At 40.5% G+C, this 20,639-nt stretch overlaps 1 protein-coding gene across 2 annotated transcripts; it reads left to right on the top strand.

Annotated features, from left to right (window-relative positions):
• The first annotated feature begins 16,547 nt into the window (after positions 1-16,547).
• On the top strand, positions 16,548-19,781 carry LOC6544246. Of its 2 annotated transcripts, none has more exons than XM_026977179.1 (7): positions 16,548-17,360; positions 17,423-17,556; positions 17,628-17,884; positions 17,976-18,550; positions 18,625-18,778; positions 19,257-19,455; positions 19,522-19,781. In XM_026977179.1, exons 1-7 carry the CDS (start codon positions 16,750-16,752, stop codon positions 19,773-19,775), a joined length of 2,184 nt encoding a protein of 727 aa, XP_026832980.1. In that variant the 5' UTR covers positions 16,548-16,749; the 3' UTR covers positions 19,776-19,781. The 2 variants fall into 2 exon arrangements, with proteins under 2 accessions (XP_026832980.1, XP_001972369.3); XM_001972333.3 differs by having other exon boundaries at positions 19,257-19,458.
• The last annotated feature ends 858 nt before the right edge of the window (positions 19,782-20,639 follow it).

The following is a 20,639-nucleotide window of genomic DNA, read 5'->3' as shown; positions in this document are numbered from 1 at the left end:
CTCAGCGGCCCGCAGTCGCCGTCGGCGTCGACGTCGCTGTGAGAGCGTAAATCGCTCTCTTTTGCTTCGCACAGCTGTTTCACTCATATCGCGTCCGCCGTCTCGCTCATGCGCACCTACAACCCGGCCGGCGAAAGAGCGCAACAGAGAGGGATATATCGGCGTACGTGACGCGAAAAGAGGAAAAGAAAACCCCGAATTTGTGAGCAAACCACGAAAAGGATGAAAATTGGAAATGTTCTCCCGCAAGGAAACGAATAATGTAACAACAACTACAAATGCAATGGAACGATGTGAAGTGAAATGAAAAAGCGGGGCAACAACAAAAAGCCACCCCGGCATTACTGGCTCTGCCGGCGCTGATGGCGACTGCGACGCCGGCAGCGGGGCAGGCAGGCTAAAAAAATTTTCCACTCCGAAAACGAAAACTCAGTTGCAAGTTGCAACATGCTGCAAATAGCGGCTGTTGCCAGGCCGCAAAAAACGAAACGAAACGATACGAGAGATACCAGAGATACAAGATACGAATGTATCTTCAGAATTTCCTTTTCGCCTTTTCCACGGAAGCGGCGTGAATGCAAATTTTACAGCGCTCGCCGCTTCGGCAACCAAAAGTAAATCTCCAGAGAAAAACCCATCAAGTCGCAGGAAAATCCCTATGAGGAATATTAAATCAAAGTTTTTGTGCAAACGTTACTTTCATTAAATATTTAATAAAAGGGCTGCCAGTGTGCATTTTCCTTCAGTTTTCATATGCTACGCACTCAGTTTCAGATTCAGTGAAATATTCTGTGCCCGTTTTTATGGTTATTCGTAAAAATATATGTATTTCAGTTTAACATCATCAAAATTCTATTTTTATACAATAACGACTCTCGAAAAATTTAATCAATAAAATGATTATAATCGGTTAAATTGGTTCCATAAAACAGCACTTTTTATATTTTCGTTTATGGGATAGGTGAAAAATATCAGGCCACTAATATTCATTAATATTGTTTATTTTTATAGAATGATGTGGCTAGTTTTTATTATCTTATAATAACATACGATATAGGTTTATTTCTTACAAATCTGATGAAATTCAAGAAATTATAGCCTCAGCAATGTACATTCCCATCTTTTAGATATTAAATTGAATTCAATACTCCGTTTGTGAACACAGTAATAAATGAAGAATTCCATACATATATTTCCTGATCGTTGACTGTGTTTCCTTGTGTGTTTTACAATATCGCCTATCTAATCTCTGTGTATTTTATTAATAAAGCGTAATGTGAAACATTTCATTACATTTCGTAATGCTACTTTAAATGCATTTCTTCCATGTATTCGTTAGAATTATACATTCCATTTTCTCATTAGCAATATGCAGATTTTCCGAACATAAAATCATATTCCAGGAACTTTCATTTTCCCACAAGTAATACCTTAAATCCAAAAATATCCTCTTCCGATTCAGTGACGAATTTCATCATAATTTCAATTTTATGCTCGCTCTTTGATATGAAACTCGCACACCCGATTATTTTGAGGACCTGTTCTTATGAATTCATGGACCCAAGCCGAGAATTTCATCAGCAAATGAAAATGTTGGATGTGGGATAATTTCATATTCATATCATGATCCATGGCTGTGTGTCCTTTCCTTTCAATTGAATGCATTTTCCTGCCATCTTCATCTTGATGGTTTTTTTTTCCTTCGCTTTTGCCGGCATTGTTGTTTGCTGACCAAAGCTGAAAATGCTGCACGTAGATTGAAAACGTAAGATTGAAATGTATCTCATGAATGCCCGGCCCCCCGAAAGAAAAAAAAAACAAGAACTGAAGAAGAAAGGCAGAGATCCAACTTGTCTTCCTGTGATGCTGGCTCAAATAAATAAAATCAAATTTCTTTCATATTGAAATGAAATTCCATGAAGCACGCATGTGTATTTGTATCTGTATCTGTATCTTTGGGATATCATTCGTGCCACATTAGCTTTATGTAGATGTGTTTTGTCAGATAATAAATGAATTGAAACGAGAACTTCTTTTGTTTGACTTTTGGCCCCTGACTTTGCCACATTTGCAATGTGAACTGAACTGAACTCAACTCAACTCAACTGATTCTGAAACTGATTTCATTGATAAACCTGAGCGCTCTTTGAAATTTCGCAATCTTTGAAATGCGACCCCCAGCCGCCCCAAAACTCTCTATTGGGGCGTGGCACGGCTGATTAGAAACAGGCATCCCACAAACTGCTGAAACGGGCCTCTCCAAAATAAACAACAAAGAACTGTGATTCAGGTCGGCCAACAGACGACTTTCCGAGGGGTTAATGATCAGCGAAATTTATGGCCAACACACAGATATATACGGGTATAAATTGGCTTATAGGGCGCATATGGCTGCTTATTTTTGCTAATAGATAGCTGGTGACGCCTGCTGGTTAGCCATTTCAATAATTTCGATCAAAAGTAGGGAATGGAATTATATTCTTTCATTTAACTCACAATACATAGGCTGCTAAGTGTATTTACAGTATGGAAAGCCGCACTTTTAGCGGAGTTATTTAGCTAATTTCGATTACTCAATTGCAATTTTATTTCCCATCATTATTCATGAACAATATAAGGTGACTTTAATGCTGCAAATTTAAATTTGAAAAAAAATTCGCAAGGTAAATCAATCAACTGTGAGATTGAAATCCACTTTCCCAACTGTTTCCTTTGTGACTTTGCGATACATGGCAGCCATAGCGCATATAGCATATAGAGAACTTTCCCTCGATGTGTTCTCCGCTTTTCCGGGAAAGCAATTTTCACAAAGTTTACGCTTTGGCTTTGGCTTTCGCTCTTGTGGCCCCCTCGAAGGCAATTTGTAAATTTAAATTAGTTTTACTAAACACAACACATTTTCACACCGGCACACACACCCATCCACACACATACACATACATACACATGCATAAATTTTCATTAAAAAAATAAGAGAAGAGAGTGCGGGGAAAATCGTTGAACGTGTGCAGAACCCAAAGAAAATTATCAAGAACAAGTTGATTTTTTCTTCTGCTTGTTTTTTATTTTATTTTTTTTTTTTTGGGAGGGGAGGCCCTGCCAAAATGTTTCCCCGAAACGAGCAGGTGAAAAATACAAGAGGAAAACATGAAACGCTGTGCAAATTATCCATTTATCTATCGCGGGGAGATCAACTTTCGCGGAATGCTCTAGAAAAATAGCTACATAGAAGTTGAAAAGTTATGACGAGCAGAAATTCGGAAAGTTCATTGTGCCGGGGAAGTCTTCAGATTCAGATGCAGGTTTAGGTATATATACAGATATACAGATATATGTTTCCGGGCTGTCGGCCAAAGTTAATGCCAAGGAATTTGCCAAGTAATTTATGACAGCCAAATGGAAATGGGAAACAAATGGCGATAAGCTAATTTGATAAAGGTGTTTGATCGATCCACTGCGATAACGGCGATTTGCACTTGAAAAGCGAAAATCATTCGCATTTCGCAGATAAAAATCGCTGACGTGGACGGATATGCACTGTTCATCATTCCGATATGTTGATGCAAAGTAAATAAAAATTAAGAAAACATTTTAAATTAATATAAATACATATGTTGATACTTTTATATAAGCCGAAGTAGTTTAATTTCAGGTTAATTTGTTGTAATAGTCTTTTCTTTTAATAAAATAGATCGAATTCCCTTTCATCACCATGCATTTTCAACTGAAAAGTTACTAGCTGCAAAATGTATTTTTCGAGATACAAAACGGCATGCGTGGCGCCACCTAGCGGCCAGAGTTTCCTTTGCACGGGCGACGTGACCAATTGAACGTGCGAGTGCGAACGAGATGGAGTGCCACAATTTTCCGCAAGGAAAATAAAAATGATTTGGCAGCTCGTCTTCGGGGAAAGAAAATGCCGAAAATTAGAGAACAAATTAGATTTCAATTGAATTGAGATGTCGGCGGACAAAAGTGTCCCACAGATGCATAATTGATTTATGCAAAAACGAACTGGCAAAAGAAACTGGCCAGAAGTTTTCTCTTTACTTTATATTTCGTCTCGAAAAAGTAACTATGCAAATAAATCGCCTATTTAATATTTATTTATGTGCAGAAGGAGATTCTATTCTCTCGCTACTTTTCATTACTGATTTAAATAATCTGTATTTTGTAATAAGTAGTGTACGACAATCTCTTTGAGTGGAATATAAAATACGCTCGTGCGCTCTTTCGGTTTTCGTAAACCACTCAAGAGAGTGCCACATGCCACTGGCGCTCTTAACTCTCTTAAAGTATGAACACTTTCACTCAGTTTTTCTTTCACAGCTGATGCGCTCTTTTGCGCTCAGCTGGTCTGTAACAGGCTCTCTTATTGGCTTTTTCTGCTGAAAAGTCCGTAACTATTGTTTTTTGCTGCATTTCCGAATGCACTGAACGTTAATTAATAGTTTTCCAAATTACTTGGCTGTTTTACTTGCATTTACTGCCGTGCGCTCACTCTCTCTCTCTCTCTCTCTGCTCAAACTTGCAGTAACTTACTGGCTCTCTTTCAGTGTGCAGCTGTTTCGCTCATCATATGTTTCTGAGTCGAGCCTCCCACTACCCCCCGCACCCAATCCCCGCCGCTATGTGCAACTGTATGTGTATTTGCATTGTGTACACAAAATCAGCCGCTGTTCTCTGCCGACGTCGACGCAGCTCCAAGCGCAGCCAGTGAAATACATACTAACAGGCATGTATTCGTACATACGTATGTATGTATATGTATATCTTGATTTTCCAACTCGTTTCGCGCAGTCAACGCGCCCCCCAAAAACACACGCACACACCGGCAATCACACATACTAACATACATACATGCAGCAGTACAAAGGGGGCCAAAATAATACTGATAATGATCAAATCCAGCCTATGAGCTTAACTTTTTAGCTTTGGTTAGTTGTGTATTTACACTAATAACTATACTACTTTGTTATTTTTATACAGTTTGTTCGGAGTTGTGTAATGTATCTGCAATTTTGTTTTTTAAATTGATTCATTGCGTTCCATTTAGTTATGAAAAATATGTCCAAAATTAATCAATACGATACTGAATTTATAACTTACAAATAAACCAAATAAACTTCATAGCGATGTCAGTAAGGCTTACAGTCATCTAGTAATCATCTTATCGGTCAACGGATATCATGGGTGGTTAACCTTTCTTGATTAAAAACTCTATCGGTTCATGGCACTTTATTTTAAACTTATAGATACACACATATGCACACATGGGGTTCCAAAAATAATGCAGAACGACTGATTACAGATACTTCTAATCGTTCCCTAACTTTTTACTGGGTAGCAAAGTGGAACAACCTTTTGGCGTTTGTTATTAAATTTTTAGCATGTTTTAACAAACAGACTAACTTGTTTAGCGCACTCACTTGTTTTGATGATATCTGGTGGCAAAAACATCTTAATTAGATGTGTTCTATATCTGCGTTTCGATTTTAATATTTGAGTACCCTGTAAATGGATATAATTAAATGAGAACAATATTTTTCTGGAAGTTTCCTGTGATCATTCGATTTCTATTTCTGTTGTTTAAAGAAGTTAGTGCCTATTCGTTTGGCGGCCGCTGTTTGTGTGCAACTATGTATGTGGCAAGTTGGATAGATAGTCACATATATATCTTTGGATACAGCTAGGTAGGTAGGTAAGTAAGTATATGTATTATGCCTAGGGTTTTGTTGCTGCCTCAGCTGTTACTGTTGTTGTTGTTGTTGCTACTGCTGTTGCTGTGCTGTTTGTGGCAGTAGTTGTTGTTGCTTTTTTCTTATTGCCTGCACACACGGCTCTTGTGCGCCGTTGCCAATTTTCACTCACTGAGTGAGCCGCGTCCATTGGAATCAAGTTGCTCAACGGCAACGTTTCATTTTCGTATCTTTCCCATTTCTGCCCCACTGTGTGTGTGCGCAAGTGTTGGTGTGTTGCTGTGTTTGTGTGTGTGCGAGTGCGAGTGTGTGCAGTAAGTGTTTGTGTGCTGTTTGCTTGTTGTTGGTCTTTCTCTTCTTTTATTTTTTAGCTGGTTATTTATTTATTTATTTTTTGTTCGCCGCTGCAACAGAGCGAAGAGAGGGGCCCCAAAAAGCGAGAGCGAGAGAGAGAGAGATAGCTCTTTGGAGCCCGGCCGGCCTTTGTTGTTGTTCGTTTTGCTTATGGGCAATCATCTGTTTTATTCTGCACACAGATGCACCCACACGTACGTACGTGCACCTACACAGGTGAAACTGTGCTGCATCTTAAAGATACTTTTCTCAAATCCTTAGCCTGCTGAATGAGGAACTTGTTATCTCTAAATTTGTTTAGTGTGCATAATTGTATCTTATTATTGTTTGGCTTTATTGTTAAAAATGGCAATATGCTAGTTTAATAAGAACGAATAATTATAATCAAATATATAAAAATACAGCCTGTGATCTAGAGATCTAATAGATGTATAACCTGGCATGAAAGATACTATAAAGTATTGCATTTAGAGTATGAAGATATAACGTGTTCTGAGGTCTGCTTACACGTACTTGATTAATTACAATAATTCATATACTAGTTTGTATCTATAAACCTTAAAGAATATTTTGTCTGCAAATGAAGCCCTCGGAAATTTTCAGTTAGAGAAGGTGGCCTGTATTTGTATCTGCTACAAAGTCAGGCCATGTATCTTTTGTATCTTTTGTGCCTTTTGCCTGTGTTGTGCATTCGCCGTCAGCTTTTTTTCCATCAATAGTTCATTTTCTGCTTGGCAACGGGTTCTTTTTCTTTTCTTCTTTTCGTATCACCTCTATCTCTCTCTCCTTCTGCCACTCTGCCTCTCTATTTCATGATTTACTTTATTTTTTAGACGACTACGTAAAGTTTCATGAAATTGGAGAAAACGTAGAAATGATGAAATTACTGGACATGTACATGTGTTCTGGGTGGCAGTTCTCCGCCACCCCCAACCCTTATGTCTCACATTATACCTAGTACACCCCCGCCCCCCTTCCCCCCTTCCCCCTTCCCCATTCATTTTTCACCTCTTTCGGTTGATGAACGTGGATTAGTTCCATGGAAAACTGTGCAAAAATTTGATACACACAGTTGATACGTTGACGATGGTGAAACGTTGTTTAGAGCATTAGATATGTACATACACATGTATGGCTTGGAATGGGGATTCTGACTATGACACACCTGTCATGTGAGACCTGCAACAATGGAGCAGATAAAGATAAAGAGCGGCAGTTTATATAATCAGAGTGCCATGGCTGATTCCAACAACAATGTCAAGATCCAGCTGGGACCCATGCCATTATGCAAATCTCTAACCCATTTCAGTGTATTGTGATTATAGTGCAGTAAAAAGAGCACTCAAATACCCATAGGTGATTTGGTTTCTGATATTCGTAAATACTTTCTTGTTATCACGCAAATCAAATCCAATCAAGTTTGAACTCAATGAGTGTGTCAGTTTTTATTGCCCAACTAAAAAGGGGGAAACTCAAACAAAGAAGACTGGTAAAAGTGCGCGAATGATCGATTTTGATAATGGAAAGGTGACTAATGGCAGGTGAGCCATAAGTAAGGAACTAACACGTATGACGATCCACCATAATACGCAACACCACATATATGACAACGTATTACGGCGTCTGGAAGCAACAAATAGGATTAAAAACTCACGGTAGACAAACCACTGACGTGTAACCTTCCAAGTTCAAGTTGATTATAAGCAGAGATTGAGGAAACGATGGGTTAGCTACACCCCCTTTAATGACAATTAGGGATGCGATTCGACTCGACTCGAGTCGTACTCTTTAATGGCCAGTTCGGGGCCCTCCCAGCTGGAGCTCTACGGGAAATGGAGACCGTAAAATAGAGCCGGAGAGCAGGAAAGCGAGGGGAAACAATGCAACCCCAAGCAACTCACAACTTCCTTTCCAATCAAGGCAATTTATCAATTTAGCACTCAACTCTGACCCAGCCCCTTCCCTTCGTCTAGCCGTGGAATCAGCTCTCGACCGGCAATGGGAATGGGAATGGGACTGGGTGTGGGTAAGGGTATATAGGAATATAGCTGTAGGAACCGAAAGGGAAATGGGTGTGGGAAACTCGGGAGGGGGTAGGTGCCATGTGCCCAACATCTGAGCGCTAATCACCCCTGAAATTGCGTGTGCTACGAAGGTCAAAAGTTGGCTGTGTCTGAGTTTTAGTCCTGAACTCTGGGTCCTTATCCTACTCCGACTACACAAGGGAAATAATGGTTTGACATGCTAGGAAAATTTAAGAAAAATTATAATTCAACCATAAAAACTTTGTGAACTTGGCAGTCAAATATCCTGTAAACCTAATAAAAGATAAAACATTAAGTGCATAACTTTTTCTACTTGAAAATACATAAAGCATTCTACATTTTTCTTCGTAAATCTCATTTATAAGCTATATGTTTCTCCGAGTGTAGGAAGAGCTCAAGAAGTCGGACTTTGTCGAGGTCAGGAGTTTTGTCAAATAACCAAAAATAGACCATGGTGCAATCCGCTTCCCGGGTCAAGTCGCACTAAATCAATTAAATTAAGACTTGAATAGATTTAGCATAACAACAAATAGCAACAGTATCGAGTGTCACTCGGCTCGAACTTTTGATGAGCGTAATTTATGCACAGCGTTGCGCAATGGAAATGGTTCCAGACAAAAGTCGTTTCAAAGATTTCCAAATGATTTCTATTTCCCTAAATGATTTCATCAGCCCAAAGTGCGGACCCCCTGCCCCTGGATCGCCCTTCCTGTCCTGTCCATCACATCTACCTGATGCGAGGACCTCATCAGGTTCTGGTTTTCCAAGCCCTCGAATATCTGAGCTGTACCTGAGTGCCACGAAATTATCCTCAAATTTTCCACAATGAGTTAATGGCTGGGTTTTCCCAAAATCTCCCGCTGTTACTCGATGCTCGTTGAGGTCGCCGTGTTTTGACATCGATCACAAAGTTCGGGAAAAGTCAGATAGGACCACTAATAGATGGACATTCCTTCTCCCTTTAATCACGGTTGTCATTCCCCCTTTTTTTTAAGTTACCAAAGCGTTACGAAATAGTAGAATGCATTTCTAGATTTATTTATGGTAATACGCAGCTGTATCTGTAGCGAATTCGTTAAACGTTAAATTCTAGCAGAAATACCCACCTAAATGATGAAATACATTATATTAGCCGATTCTGGAAAGTAGCGGTACTACAACCTTTGTTAGCCTATAACTGGGAATCGGTTCTCCATGGAGGTCGTTCCGTCGCCTGTTTGTCTACCAGATGTTAAATACGATAGCAACTGCGATAACGAAAACAAGGCAATTTGCGACCGTCTAAGTATCAGTCAACAGTTTTCGCAACCAGTATTGACCCAAAGAGCCCCCCACTCGCTCTCTCTATCTCTCTCTAGCTGCCCCTCCCTGTCCCTCTCTGAGGTGGTTCCATTTCCTCCCCCGAGCAAACTTATCTAGCCCCAGGTGAACTCACTTCGCCGACGACAAATCGTCTGACTGATTTTGTGCATATATGTGCTCGTATGTATGAAGAACTACAGCTGCGTTCAAAGTAACAAAACGAGCATTTCAAACGGTTGCCGCAATTGTTGAATATATTACGGCATCCATGAAAATGTTATTTAATTACAGTTCACTTGCTGGCAAGCGAAAAAGATTGAGTCTCACTAAAGATACAATTTACAGATACATTGCCTTATAAGCTAGGATAGAACATATACTGTTACCAAACCTATAAATTGCTCTCGCTATTTTTGTAGCCCAAACTGTGTAACAGGTGAGTCGCAGGGCCATTGTGTAAATATATTTGCAGAATATTAAATCAATATTTAACGGGCGCTAGGGAAAATATGCGTCAGAACTCAGCTCCAACTTCTACTTCTACATCGAATACCCTATCCTACTCCAACGTTTTTATGGCTCTTTGTGCTGTATTGTGACTGGGCAAGGTCGCGTGTTTTATCGCGGACATTTTGCACTTCAGATACGCTGAAATGGCGTGGTTCCTCCAGCTCCAAACTCGTCCACAAGAAAATCAACACACGTACTTACATGTGCCGAATCGCGTAGACACAGCGTCTGCTTCTTTCGCAACTTTTGGGGAACAAAGAAGCGGTATGGCTCACTGATTAGATCATTGGGCAAACATGATACTCGATGGCAGCCGATAAGAAAAGTGCTGGCGATACGGAAAGTGTGTCACCCAAATGTCGAGCCTCCGCTTCTTAGCAATGACAAAGTATCTTCGAGTTAGCGCATCCAGTGCGTAATTCAACAGCGCTGCAAATTGTTGCATAACTATAGTATAATTGTACTTAAATATTTATAAGAAATACATTTGACATATGCATAAAGTTTTATGTATTTGAGCAAGGAAATGTGTCATGTCTTCCGTTTGTGTATCACTGGAATTTTCCGCGGAAATGACAAAAAGATTTTGCGTATATTCAGTATTAAAAAAATACAACGAAATATGTTAACTCATATGTAGCATTATCTCACAGTCACAGAACTTTCAATTCAGATTGCAACAGTACAAAGTTTGCTAGTTGAGAATGTTGAATGGGCCCATAGCAACCAAATTCGCATTAGTCAGCCACGATGTGTGGTGTCTCTCCTGACGACTTTAATATTTCATCATGGCTTCGTGTTGGAGAACACGTCAGCCAAGTTCCCCCAAGAAATCGGTGAGTGAGTGGACGTAATGCTCCCAGGGCGAAATCCACTGCATCGTATAGCCCGAAACTTTGGGCCTATATCTATAGAACATCTGACGCTGACTCAATCTTCTGTTTCCATGCGAAAACCCGTTCTAGAAATAGCGTTTTGCACCTTGCAGTCAATTTGATTTGATTCTATGTTCAATTAAAAGAGGTTAGCCATTTGCTTGGCAATTTCATCGGCTACGTAGAAATTGCATTGAATATTGCATTGAATATTAATCTCCCTGACTTGCATGTTTGCGAGTTTGAGGAATGAAACGAAACATTGAACCTAGGGAAGAATGGGAAACATGCAACTCACTGCTGATTAGGAAATCAAAACAAGCTTCGACAAAACAGAGCAATTATAATTTTGGCAAAACAACAATTTATTTAAACATTTGACACAATTTTTCTTCGGCTTGTGTTGCCATGCAAACTTTTTTAATAATTCAATATGTGAGTTCCGGAAATCCAAGAATTACGCAAATTATAGTTTCCTTGCGGAAGCGCGGACTTTCAATTCCATTAGGTGATAAGCATACTTTTGGTTTTTGAGTAGAAGTACTTATAAAGAAAACGATACCCAAAAATAAATACATAACAGATCAACATATTTGATTTAACCTTCAAGTTGCAACTTAAATAGTGCATTACACTCAAAGAACTTTCTGGAAGCACACTTTTTATTGCTACTTCAAAACCGATTAAATAGTAACAACAGTGCCCATTTGGCTTATTGTGTTGACTGATATTTCAAGCCACAACGAAGAATTTACACTTCCCTATAATGGGGCATTATGTAACTGCTCCAGTGGACAACAATACGGAAATAAAAAACAAACGCATTGACCACTGTCCATTTGCGGATCCATTTAAACAGTTCCATTTGCATGGATTGTCGGAAGTTTTACCCTTAGCCTGTGGACAATTTGCTCAATGGAGCACTAAATCCAAATGTATATATATATCTGCATATATATGTATATAGGGCCATTTATCTGGACTCCGCCGAGCGCATATTATTACCCGTCTCAATTTTGCAAATCAAAGCACTTTTCTAGTTTCCATTATTGTTATATAAAAACCAAGCCGAAGGGTAGCAAGTTGCAAATACACTTTGTTATATTTACTTATAATTTTTTGGATAAACCATATAAAGTCTAGAGTTGCTATACAGCACATAGAAGTTATAGAATTGAAGTATTTTGTAGGAATCTTCTGATTTGCTTGGTCAAAAGTGGCAGGGACTCTTTCGAAAGGGCATAAAAAGAGGCTCGCTGTCATGATTTTCGCTTTAGACACACATGCAGAAAACAATGGGTCTATTGGAAAAATAAAATAAAATGAAATGAAATGAAATGCTCGGCAAACAACGACGGACAAAGTGATTATATAAAAAACATTACCAGTCAAAGCCGCCGCCAGTGAAAAACACAAAAACGAGGAATGGGACAAGAAAAACGGAAAATAATGCCAAAGAACGATTTCGATTTATCAGCAAAAACGAAATGGGTGGAAAAAAAGGAAAGACGCGTTTTTATCTCGCTGCTCAATTGATTTACATAATCAACGAAATCGCTTTTTACCACCCAGCCACCCCTTTTACCACCCCACCCCCCTCCCCCCGCCACATCACTAGCCAAATGGCAGTCGCCTTGTTCTCTGTGCATTTAATTAAATGCTGATTAAGTTTTATTCAATGGAGCACAAACACAAGCACACTGGCTAGTGGCAGATATCTGTGTATAATATAGTACAATGGAGCTGGAATACGTATACGACCCGTGTGCGCTGTTTGCACATAGATTCATAGATTAGTCATTGATATTGGACAACGTGTTCGACTCGACTCGACTCTGCTCGAATCGAATCGAAACGAAACGAAGCGAATGGAATGGAATCGACCGGCGTTTTTGTAAACGTGAATAATTTAATAACGTCCTCATTAAGATAATGAAATTAGTTCAAATAGTCGCCAGTTTGGTCAGATAATACAGCTGTCTGCCACGCAGATTGATTAGATTCGGTACATATGTGTATACATATTCCACTTTTACTTATTGCTGATTACTGACCATATCGCCGGTTCTCCCCTATCAGGCTTATATAAACAAAAATCGTGTCTACCTCTGCCATTATGCTTATAAGAAATATGTCATTGCATAGATATTAACAGATATTCATAGTGTTATGAGTGTTAGTATTCACCAAATTAATGTGAAACTCGAGGTGATTCACTACTAAGTTTATGCACATAATTATTGGTTTCAGTTGTCTTTCCCCAAGAGGACTGAAACTAGAACCTACCAGGTGAAAATCGAAAACATAAATCAGGCCAACATCATTGAGCAGATGATCAAAACATCCGTCAGAAGTGTAATTTAAATGAACATTGATATGTTAAGAGGATTACATAAATTGTCAACGACATGTTCCAATTAATGAATAAATTAGCCAGCGACACATGTAAATTGATAAAAAAGTATATGCATAAACGAAAAGTATATAAATAAAGTTGGCAAAATTCGATTTGCATATTAAGCCAGTTCTCCAAACTGATTCACTAATCAGAAGTGGGAAGATAAATACATGTTTTTCGATTCCCCAGCGTGTGAACCGAACTTTTGTCAATGAACTAGAAATAAACTTTGGCTGGACTTTATAATATACATATATCATTCCCGCCCTGTAAACTGTAAGTAACTGAAGAGCTTAACTCGCTCGGAAACAAAAGAAAAAAAGCCAGAAGAAAGAAGAACAACCAGAAAACTCCCACATATTTGCAGATAAAGATGGTTGGTGGGCCACAGCTGGGGCAATAAATCAGTGGAAAATTGTTGCTGAAGAGGAAAAACTTGCCGGCCGAACCGAAGCAGAAGGTGGGAAAACTGTTGAATTATTTCCCAGGACACCGGCACACGCACACGCACACGCACACGAACACGCACACGCACACGCGCATGGTGATGAAAATTTGTTACATTTCACACTGTAAGCCAAAGCCGACAACAATAAACTGCCAAATTCGCATAAAATATTTGGTAGGAATTAAAACAGAAGCATATCGAATGGCCAAGTCCCCGAGCACCCGGATCCTTGAATCCTTGAATGTTCGGACTCATGTGCACGGGGATCAGGCGAAGAGGAAACCTCAAGGAACCCATAAATTCTGCTGAGAAAATCTCGCAAGAAAAACAATAATAGAAAATGTGTCAATGCAAACAACGGCAAGCCCTGCTCTCTCTCTCTCTCTCTCTCTCTCTTTGTTGTTGTTGTTGTTCCCACCAATTCTGGCCATGGATCGTGGACCAAGTGAATCTGGGCCATAAAAGTGCAAAATGTTTTCCACTCGGCTGGACCCTGATTCTACTTCTGGTACTCCCACATCCCTGCCGAAAATCTCCGCTCGTTCCCATCGCATGCGATGCACTCGTTAGGAGCACTGAAACGGACTACACTGCACAAAACTACTACTGCACATTTGAAAAATATATTTGTTAGAAGTCAACATTTCTGAGCCAAAACAGAATCGTTTATGTTGTAAAAAGTGTCACATTAGGTTGAAAGTAGGGTTTTATCTATAACCACCTTTTTATAAGTGTCACATTAAGTTGGAAAGTAAAGTTTTAATCTATAAGTACTCACTTATTTATAAAGCTTGGCATGCTTGTACTACACATATTTAAGTTAGGATCTAAATTGTATATGGTTGGCCAGTGAATTACATCAAATTCCTGTTGTATCAAATTCAAGAAATTATAGAAGAAATTAAACTTGAAATTAAACTTGAAAAGTTAAGGAAGAAATTTGAAGAAATTAAGCTTGAACGGATTATATGAAGGGGCTTGGTGTTAAAACATTATAAGTGATATAGAAATTTTTGTAATTTAATGAAGGGATATACCTTTTCCATATATAGCTTAAAGGTGTGACATTTCCAGAGCCATCCCGATTTTGCGCAGTGTCGGTCCAGAGAATAAACCCGGCACCGGCTGACACTTGGACATGGGAAGCGGTCCGGGGGCGTCCGAAATCGATTTCGCTACCTACCTGCCGCGCCTGCCAGGTTGGACATGGGATGGATATGGATGTGGATGTGAGTGTGGATGTGGATGTGGTTATGGTTGTGAGCCCGGTATTGGCATTAGTCTCTTGGTCGCAGGGCCCGGGTGTTACCTGTTACCCAGCTAATGGCCAGCAGACCGCGCGACCAACATAAATCCATAAAAACATGAAAAGGAAAACGAGCGAGAGAAAATAATTAAATTGCAATTATGTGCAAACAATTCCAAATCCGGACGATTCGGAAAAAGTTAATTATACGACAATAAAGCGCAGAAGAACGGGAATGGATATGGCTAAGTAAGACTGGCTAACTTGCAACTGGCAACTGGCAACAGACCACTGGTTACCTGCCCACACCGAATCCCATCGCATCACCCATCACATCCGCAGGCTGATTGGCTCCGACTCACCGGCTGACTTGAGCTGACATTAATGGGTATTTGAATGCGGCTTCTGGGCGCTTAAATCGGCTGGACTGGACTGGACTGGACTGGACTGAGCAGAACGGACAGACTGGGCTGAGTCTTATGTCTCCAGTGACACGTCGTCGTCGTCCGCATTACAATATCGTTAGTGTGGACCGGGCCTTGACTGCGGATGATCGCAATTTGCTGATTTCGCGACTGCAGCAACTCATCAGCAGGCGGCACTCAACCTCATATCATCCAACCACTGGTCCGGCCTCCGATTTCGTGTCTCCGCTAATGAAGACCGACGGACGGATTAGTTATGGCCTTATGATAAATTGGTCTGATCCAATTGTCTGGTCGTTGGGCAGTCATCGAATTAGTGACAACATCGGATCGCAGCCACTACTTTCGCCACAGATCTCAATCAGTGGCGTACCGATTAAATGAAATTTAATGACGCCTGATTGCCACATTGGTTTCTTCTCGTATTGGACTGATTCTTGGGTGAGCTGGTTGCCATGGCTTTGTTTTGGTTGCGAGATGTTATCGTTGGCTGCTTTAGGTACTGATTGATCGTCTGTTTGATTAGGTCATCCGGGTTTTCTTTATTTTGTAAAAAGGTAGATCTTATGTAGGTCATTTTGGTTGCAGGGGATGACAGGTAGAGTTTCATATGCTAGGTACTTTAAGTAAAAACCAGATAGAATGCTATAGTCGAGTTCCCCGACTATTAGATACCCGTTACTCAGCCTGTGAAAGAGCAAACGAGAAATTTCAACATTTTCTGGAACAACGGCAGAAATTGCGTAAAAAAAATTTTATAAAATTTTTAAACGCGTGGTCGTGACAGTTTTGTGCGGATTGTGGGCGGTAGAGTGGGCGTAGTGAAACGAATTTTGGCAAATCGATGAAAACTAACTACAAGACTAATCACTTCAAAATCCGAATAACATAAGTTAAGTTATGGACTTTCGAACTTCCGCTTTGTGACATTTATTTAATTTTTTGAATTTTTACAATATCGTAACATAAAAAAAACTTCAAAAAAAATTAAAAAAAATAAAATTTTAAATATGAATGCAGATTTTTAGAGAATTGCTCCAGAAACATTTAGAGGTATGCCACTTCGAATTCCGATTAAGATAAGTGGAGTTATGGACTTTAGATAAAATACATATTTTACTTATAGAACAAAGAGCAATGTTAAACATAAATCGTAAAATGCTAAAAGTGCCCAGTAAAAACTCCGTTGAGGACGTGTCATTACAACACCCAACTGAAAAAAGGGATTCCCACCAACCTTGGACACATTATCTGGTTAAACTTATTAACCCCTGGGCCGCAAAACTTTAATTAGATAGCCCTGTGGAAAGTCGGTGGAAAGTCGGAATGCGAGTAAATCAGGTTGATGAGTGACTGACTGACTGGCTGACTGGCTGGCTGACTGGCTGACAGTCCGGGTCTCCCGGTTCACGGAGTTCGGACAAGTTTAATTAGATCTGCATATGCAATGAGGACTCGAGGGCTCTGTTCCGGTAAACAGGTTAACGAACTGCCGGAGCGGAGAAGTGGCCAACAGTTTGCGTTTGGCGGCGAAAGGATGCGCTGGCTGGGGATTCTGATTGGGGCGTACATATCCCTGGCGATGGCCATCTTAATTCCCAATCCCAACCAGCCGCCACTAAATGGTTACGAGATGCATCTGAAAATATTGCTACAGAAAATCCTGTGGGTTGCCAATGTGAAGCGATGCTTTGGCGTCATCACGGATGATCTGCACTATCCCATATACGATCGCATATTTTTCGAATCGGTGGGTCGCCAAGTAAAACCCATCTTTGTGATGCGGTCCAATGCCAGTGAGGATCTGCAGCGACCTTCCAAACAAGTTGAGCTCTTCGTTGGCGCCATCAAATCCAGTGATTGTGACCTCACTATCATCACCATTCTAAATGGCTGGCAGGTGCAGCGATTTCTTGGCTATATCTACGAGAATAGATCCTTGAATATGCAGAAAAAGTTGGTATTATTACACGATTCGCGGCTTTTTGAGAGCGATATGATACACCTATGGAGCGTTTTTATCGGCGCCATTTTCCTCAAAAGGCAGTTGGACAACAAGTGTGTGACATATGCAACGTTCCCTTAATTAATGGTGTTAATTTGGTTATTATTCTTGAAAGGTATACCATTTCTACCATAGCTTTTCCGGGCATTTTGAGTGGCGTTTTGGTAACGAAGAATATTGTTAATTGGGAATTGGGCAAGGGTGTGAATGGCAGTATTTTATTTGCTGACAAAACGAGTAACTTATTCGGTGAGTTACAGTTGCTATTTAAATAAGATATTATAAACTATGTTTTCTGAAAATATTATTGAATGCCTCAGGAACCCCCTTGCCCGTGGCCATTTCCGAGCACGTGCCCATGGTTCTTTGGGCGAATGCGACAAACAGCTTCCAAGGAGTTGAGGTGGAGATCATGAATGCCCTGGGCAAGGCCTTGAACTTCAGGCCCGTCTACTACAAGCCGAATCAAACTGAGAATATGGACTGGGAGCTGGACGGTGCTGCCGATGGAAATGCTGATCCGGATGCATACGGCCAGAACGGCACACACATTGACTCGATGCTTGTGAATGAGGTGGTAAGTGGGGATTAAAAAAAGGGCCCTTGGAATATGATTATGGTATGTCATTAGCCAAACTGTTGACTTATTAATGCTTTAATCTGCACAGGCTGACCACAGTGCCCGCTTTGCCATTGGGGACTTGCATCCGTTCCAGGTGTATCTGAAATTAGTGGAGCTAAGTGCGCCGCACAATTTCGAGTGCCTGACCTTTCTCACACCGGAATCCTCGACGGATAACTCCTGGCAGACCTTCATCCTGCCCTTCAGCGCCGGCATGTGGGCGGGTGTACTGCTCTCACTTTTTGTGGTGGGCACTGTTTTCTATGCCATCAGCTTCCTGAACGCCATTATCAATGGAAATGTGTCCTCCGAGTTCTTTCGTTGCCTGCGACAAAAGCGCACACTGCCCATGGATCCGAAGATCTATCGGCGCATTAGTTTTCGCATTGCCATTAGTCGCTATCGGCCATCTAGAGAGGATCGGATACCCCGCGATCTATTCGACGGCTATGCCAACTGCATCCTGCTCACCTACAGCATGCTCCTCTATGTGGCTCTACCACGAATGCCTCGAAACTGGCCACTGAGGGTACTCACTGGCTGGTACTGGATCTACTGCATCCTCTTGGTGGCCACATATAGGGCCAGCTTCACTGCCATTTTGGCCAACCCGGCTGCCAGGTAAGCTTCCCATCTGACAGGAATCGCGGAAATATAGTTCTGGGAATTTATTGATCGTATGCTTGATTATATAGGGTTACTATAGACACACTGGAGGATCTGCTGCGATCCCATATACCGCCATCTGCTGGGGCCAATGAGAACAGACAGTTCTTTCTGGGTGCCAATGATGAGATTGCTCGGAAAGTTGGCGAAAAGATGGAGGTGATCGGATACAGCGACGATTTGGTAAGACTTTGCTATTTGAGTAATACTGTCAAATTTCCACTGACTTAGTTGGGTAGTAAAACTAACTAACTAATTTTCGATTTCAACCATACCGACTTATAAGCTTGCCCCGATTTGTAACCGCTCTGGTTATCAACATTTTGTAGCAATGAACTTTATACCAGCGGATAGAAAAACAAAAACCAGTTTCAACTTGTTTCCAACGCCAAATATCTTATCTATGTGATAAGCGTATTTGGCAACATTTTTAATTCAACGGTATTAATTCATCAAGTTGGCAAAATAATCTAGTGTGATATGGAAAGTATTCCGTCGACTTAATGGCTTTGGGCGGATAACTTTGTTTTGCATTTGAAGCTCAGTCGAAAAGAGGGTCATGGCTATTTGGTTTTAGTAGCATAAAACCTAATTGTATATATAGTCGTACACTTTTCAGCTGTTTTTACATTATATTTTATGGTATTATTCATTTTTGTAGACCTCTCGCATTGCCAAAGGTCAGTGCGCCTACTATGACAACGAGTTTTATCTGCGCTACTTACGAGTGACAGACGAATCCGGATCAGCTCTACACATCATGAAGGAATGTGTGCTCCATATGCCCGTAGTGCTGGCCATGGAGAAGAACTCGGCCCTGAAGCCGCGCATAGATGGCTCCATACAACATCTGGCGGAGGGCGGTCAGTGGATTTGCATCCTCTATCCTGTTTGAATTCCATGCCATTTGATGTGTCGTCACACAGGTCTGATATCCAAGTGGCTGAAGGATGCCATACAGCATCTGCCGGCGGAGGCTGTGGCCCAACAGGAGGCCCTGATGAATATTCAAAAATTCTGGAGCTCTTTTGTGGCCTTGTGTGTTGGTTACGTCATCTCGATACTAACTTTGCTCGCTGAACGATGGCACTTCAAGCACATCGTTATGAAACATCCCATGTATGATGTGTACAACCCGAGCTTGTATTATAACTTTAAAAGAATGTATCCACAGCATTGAAGTCAAAGTATTACACACACGCAGGTTTGTTTCTTAAGTATGGATTTTGTAAATTTATAGATATTTCCTTTCTTGCCCATTACTTGAGAAACATTCCAGTCCACAGCACTAAGTAAATAATCTCAAGTACTGCAAGTTGTCAATCGACCACAAACATTCCATAAAGTAATGATATATGCACACACATGCCCAATGTTTATAATTGGCGGCGGCAGCAAATGACAAATGTATCTTGGTGCTCGAGGACTGAATGGCAATCGAGAAGCTGAAAACTCTTCATTGACGTACTGAGAAGAAATGGAGGGGCCTTGGCAAATGCGATCGATGAATATAGTGCCATTTATCACGAGGAGCCAAGTGCCCTCAAGTACCAGTGGCAATGTGGTGAATAAATTCAAGTGTCCGGATTGCTTCAATCACTTTTCGTAAATACTCATACTGATTTGCATTGTTTATGAGTTAATGCACATTAGGCATTATTTGTTTATGGCCATATCACAAATCCTGGGAAAGTTGAAATGATAAAAGCCCATAAATAAAGCCATTTTTAAGTGCCCGACTAAGCCCCAAACACAAAAAGATCCACAACAATTCTATATAAAAACCGAAAATCCCCTCCAGAATAGCACGAGATTTTGGAGCTCACGGGCACTTCAAAAATTTTTGAATGGAAACGGAAATTAAAACTGAACATTTTCATGCGATGAGGTAGCCAGCCAGAAACCAGACGTGCTAAGTAATGCACAATCCAAAGGTTAATAACAATCATAATAATTAATAGGCTTTTGTTTGGCCATCTCTTTAGAAGTTTTCGGTACATATATCTTTGCCTGTTTTTTTGAGGTTAGGCAACAGAAAATTTGT

Source organism: Drosophila erecta, unplaced genomic scaffold (assembly GCF_003286155.1).
Source record: "Drosophila erecta strain 14021-0224.00,06,07 unplaced genomic scaffold, DereRS2 tig00000021-arrow-pilon, whole genome shotgun sequence".
Lineage (NCBI taxonomy): Eukaryota > Metazoa > Arthropoda > Insecta > Diptera > Drosophilidae > Drosophila > Drosophila erecta.
Note: the sequence above shows the minus strand (reverse complement) of the source record. Positions and strands in the feature narration are given on the sequence as shown.

What these genes read in the sequence shown, in the direction of transcription:
- LOC6544246 (XM_001972333.3), top strand. Translation starts at nt 16,750, where the DNA reads ATGAGGACTCGAGGGCTCTGTTCCGGTAAACAGGTTAACGAACTGCCG. An exon ending in CAAAACGAGTAACTTATTCG is followed by an intron (nt 17,557 to 17,627) that starts GTGAGTTACAGT and finishes TGAATGCCTCAG; the next exon opens with GAACCCCCTTGCCCGTGGCC. An exon ending in TTGGCCAACCCGGCTGCCAG is followed by an intron (nt 18,551 to 18,624) that starts GTAAGCTTCCCA and finishes TTGATTATATAG; the next exon opens with GGTTACTATAGACACACTGG.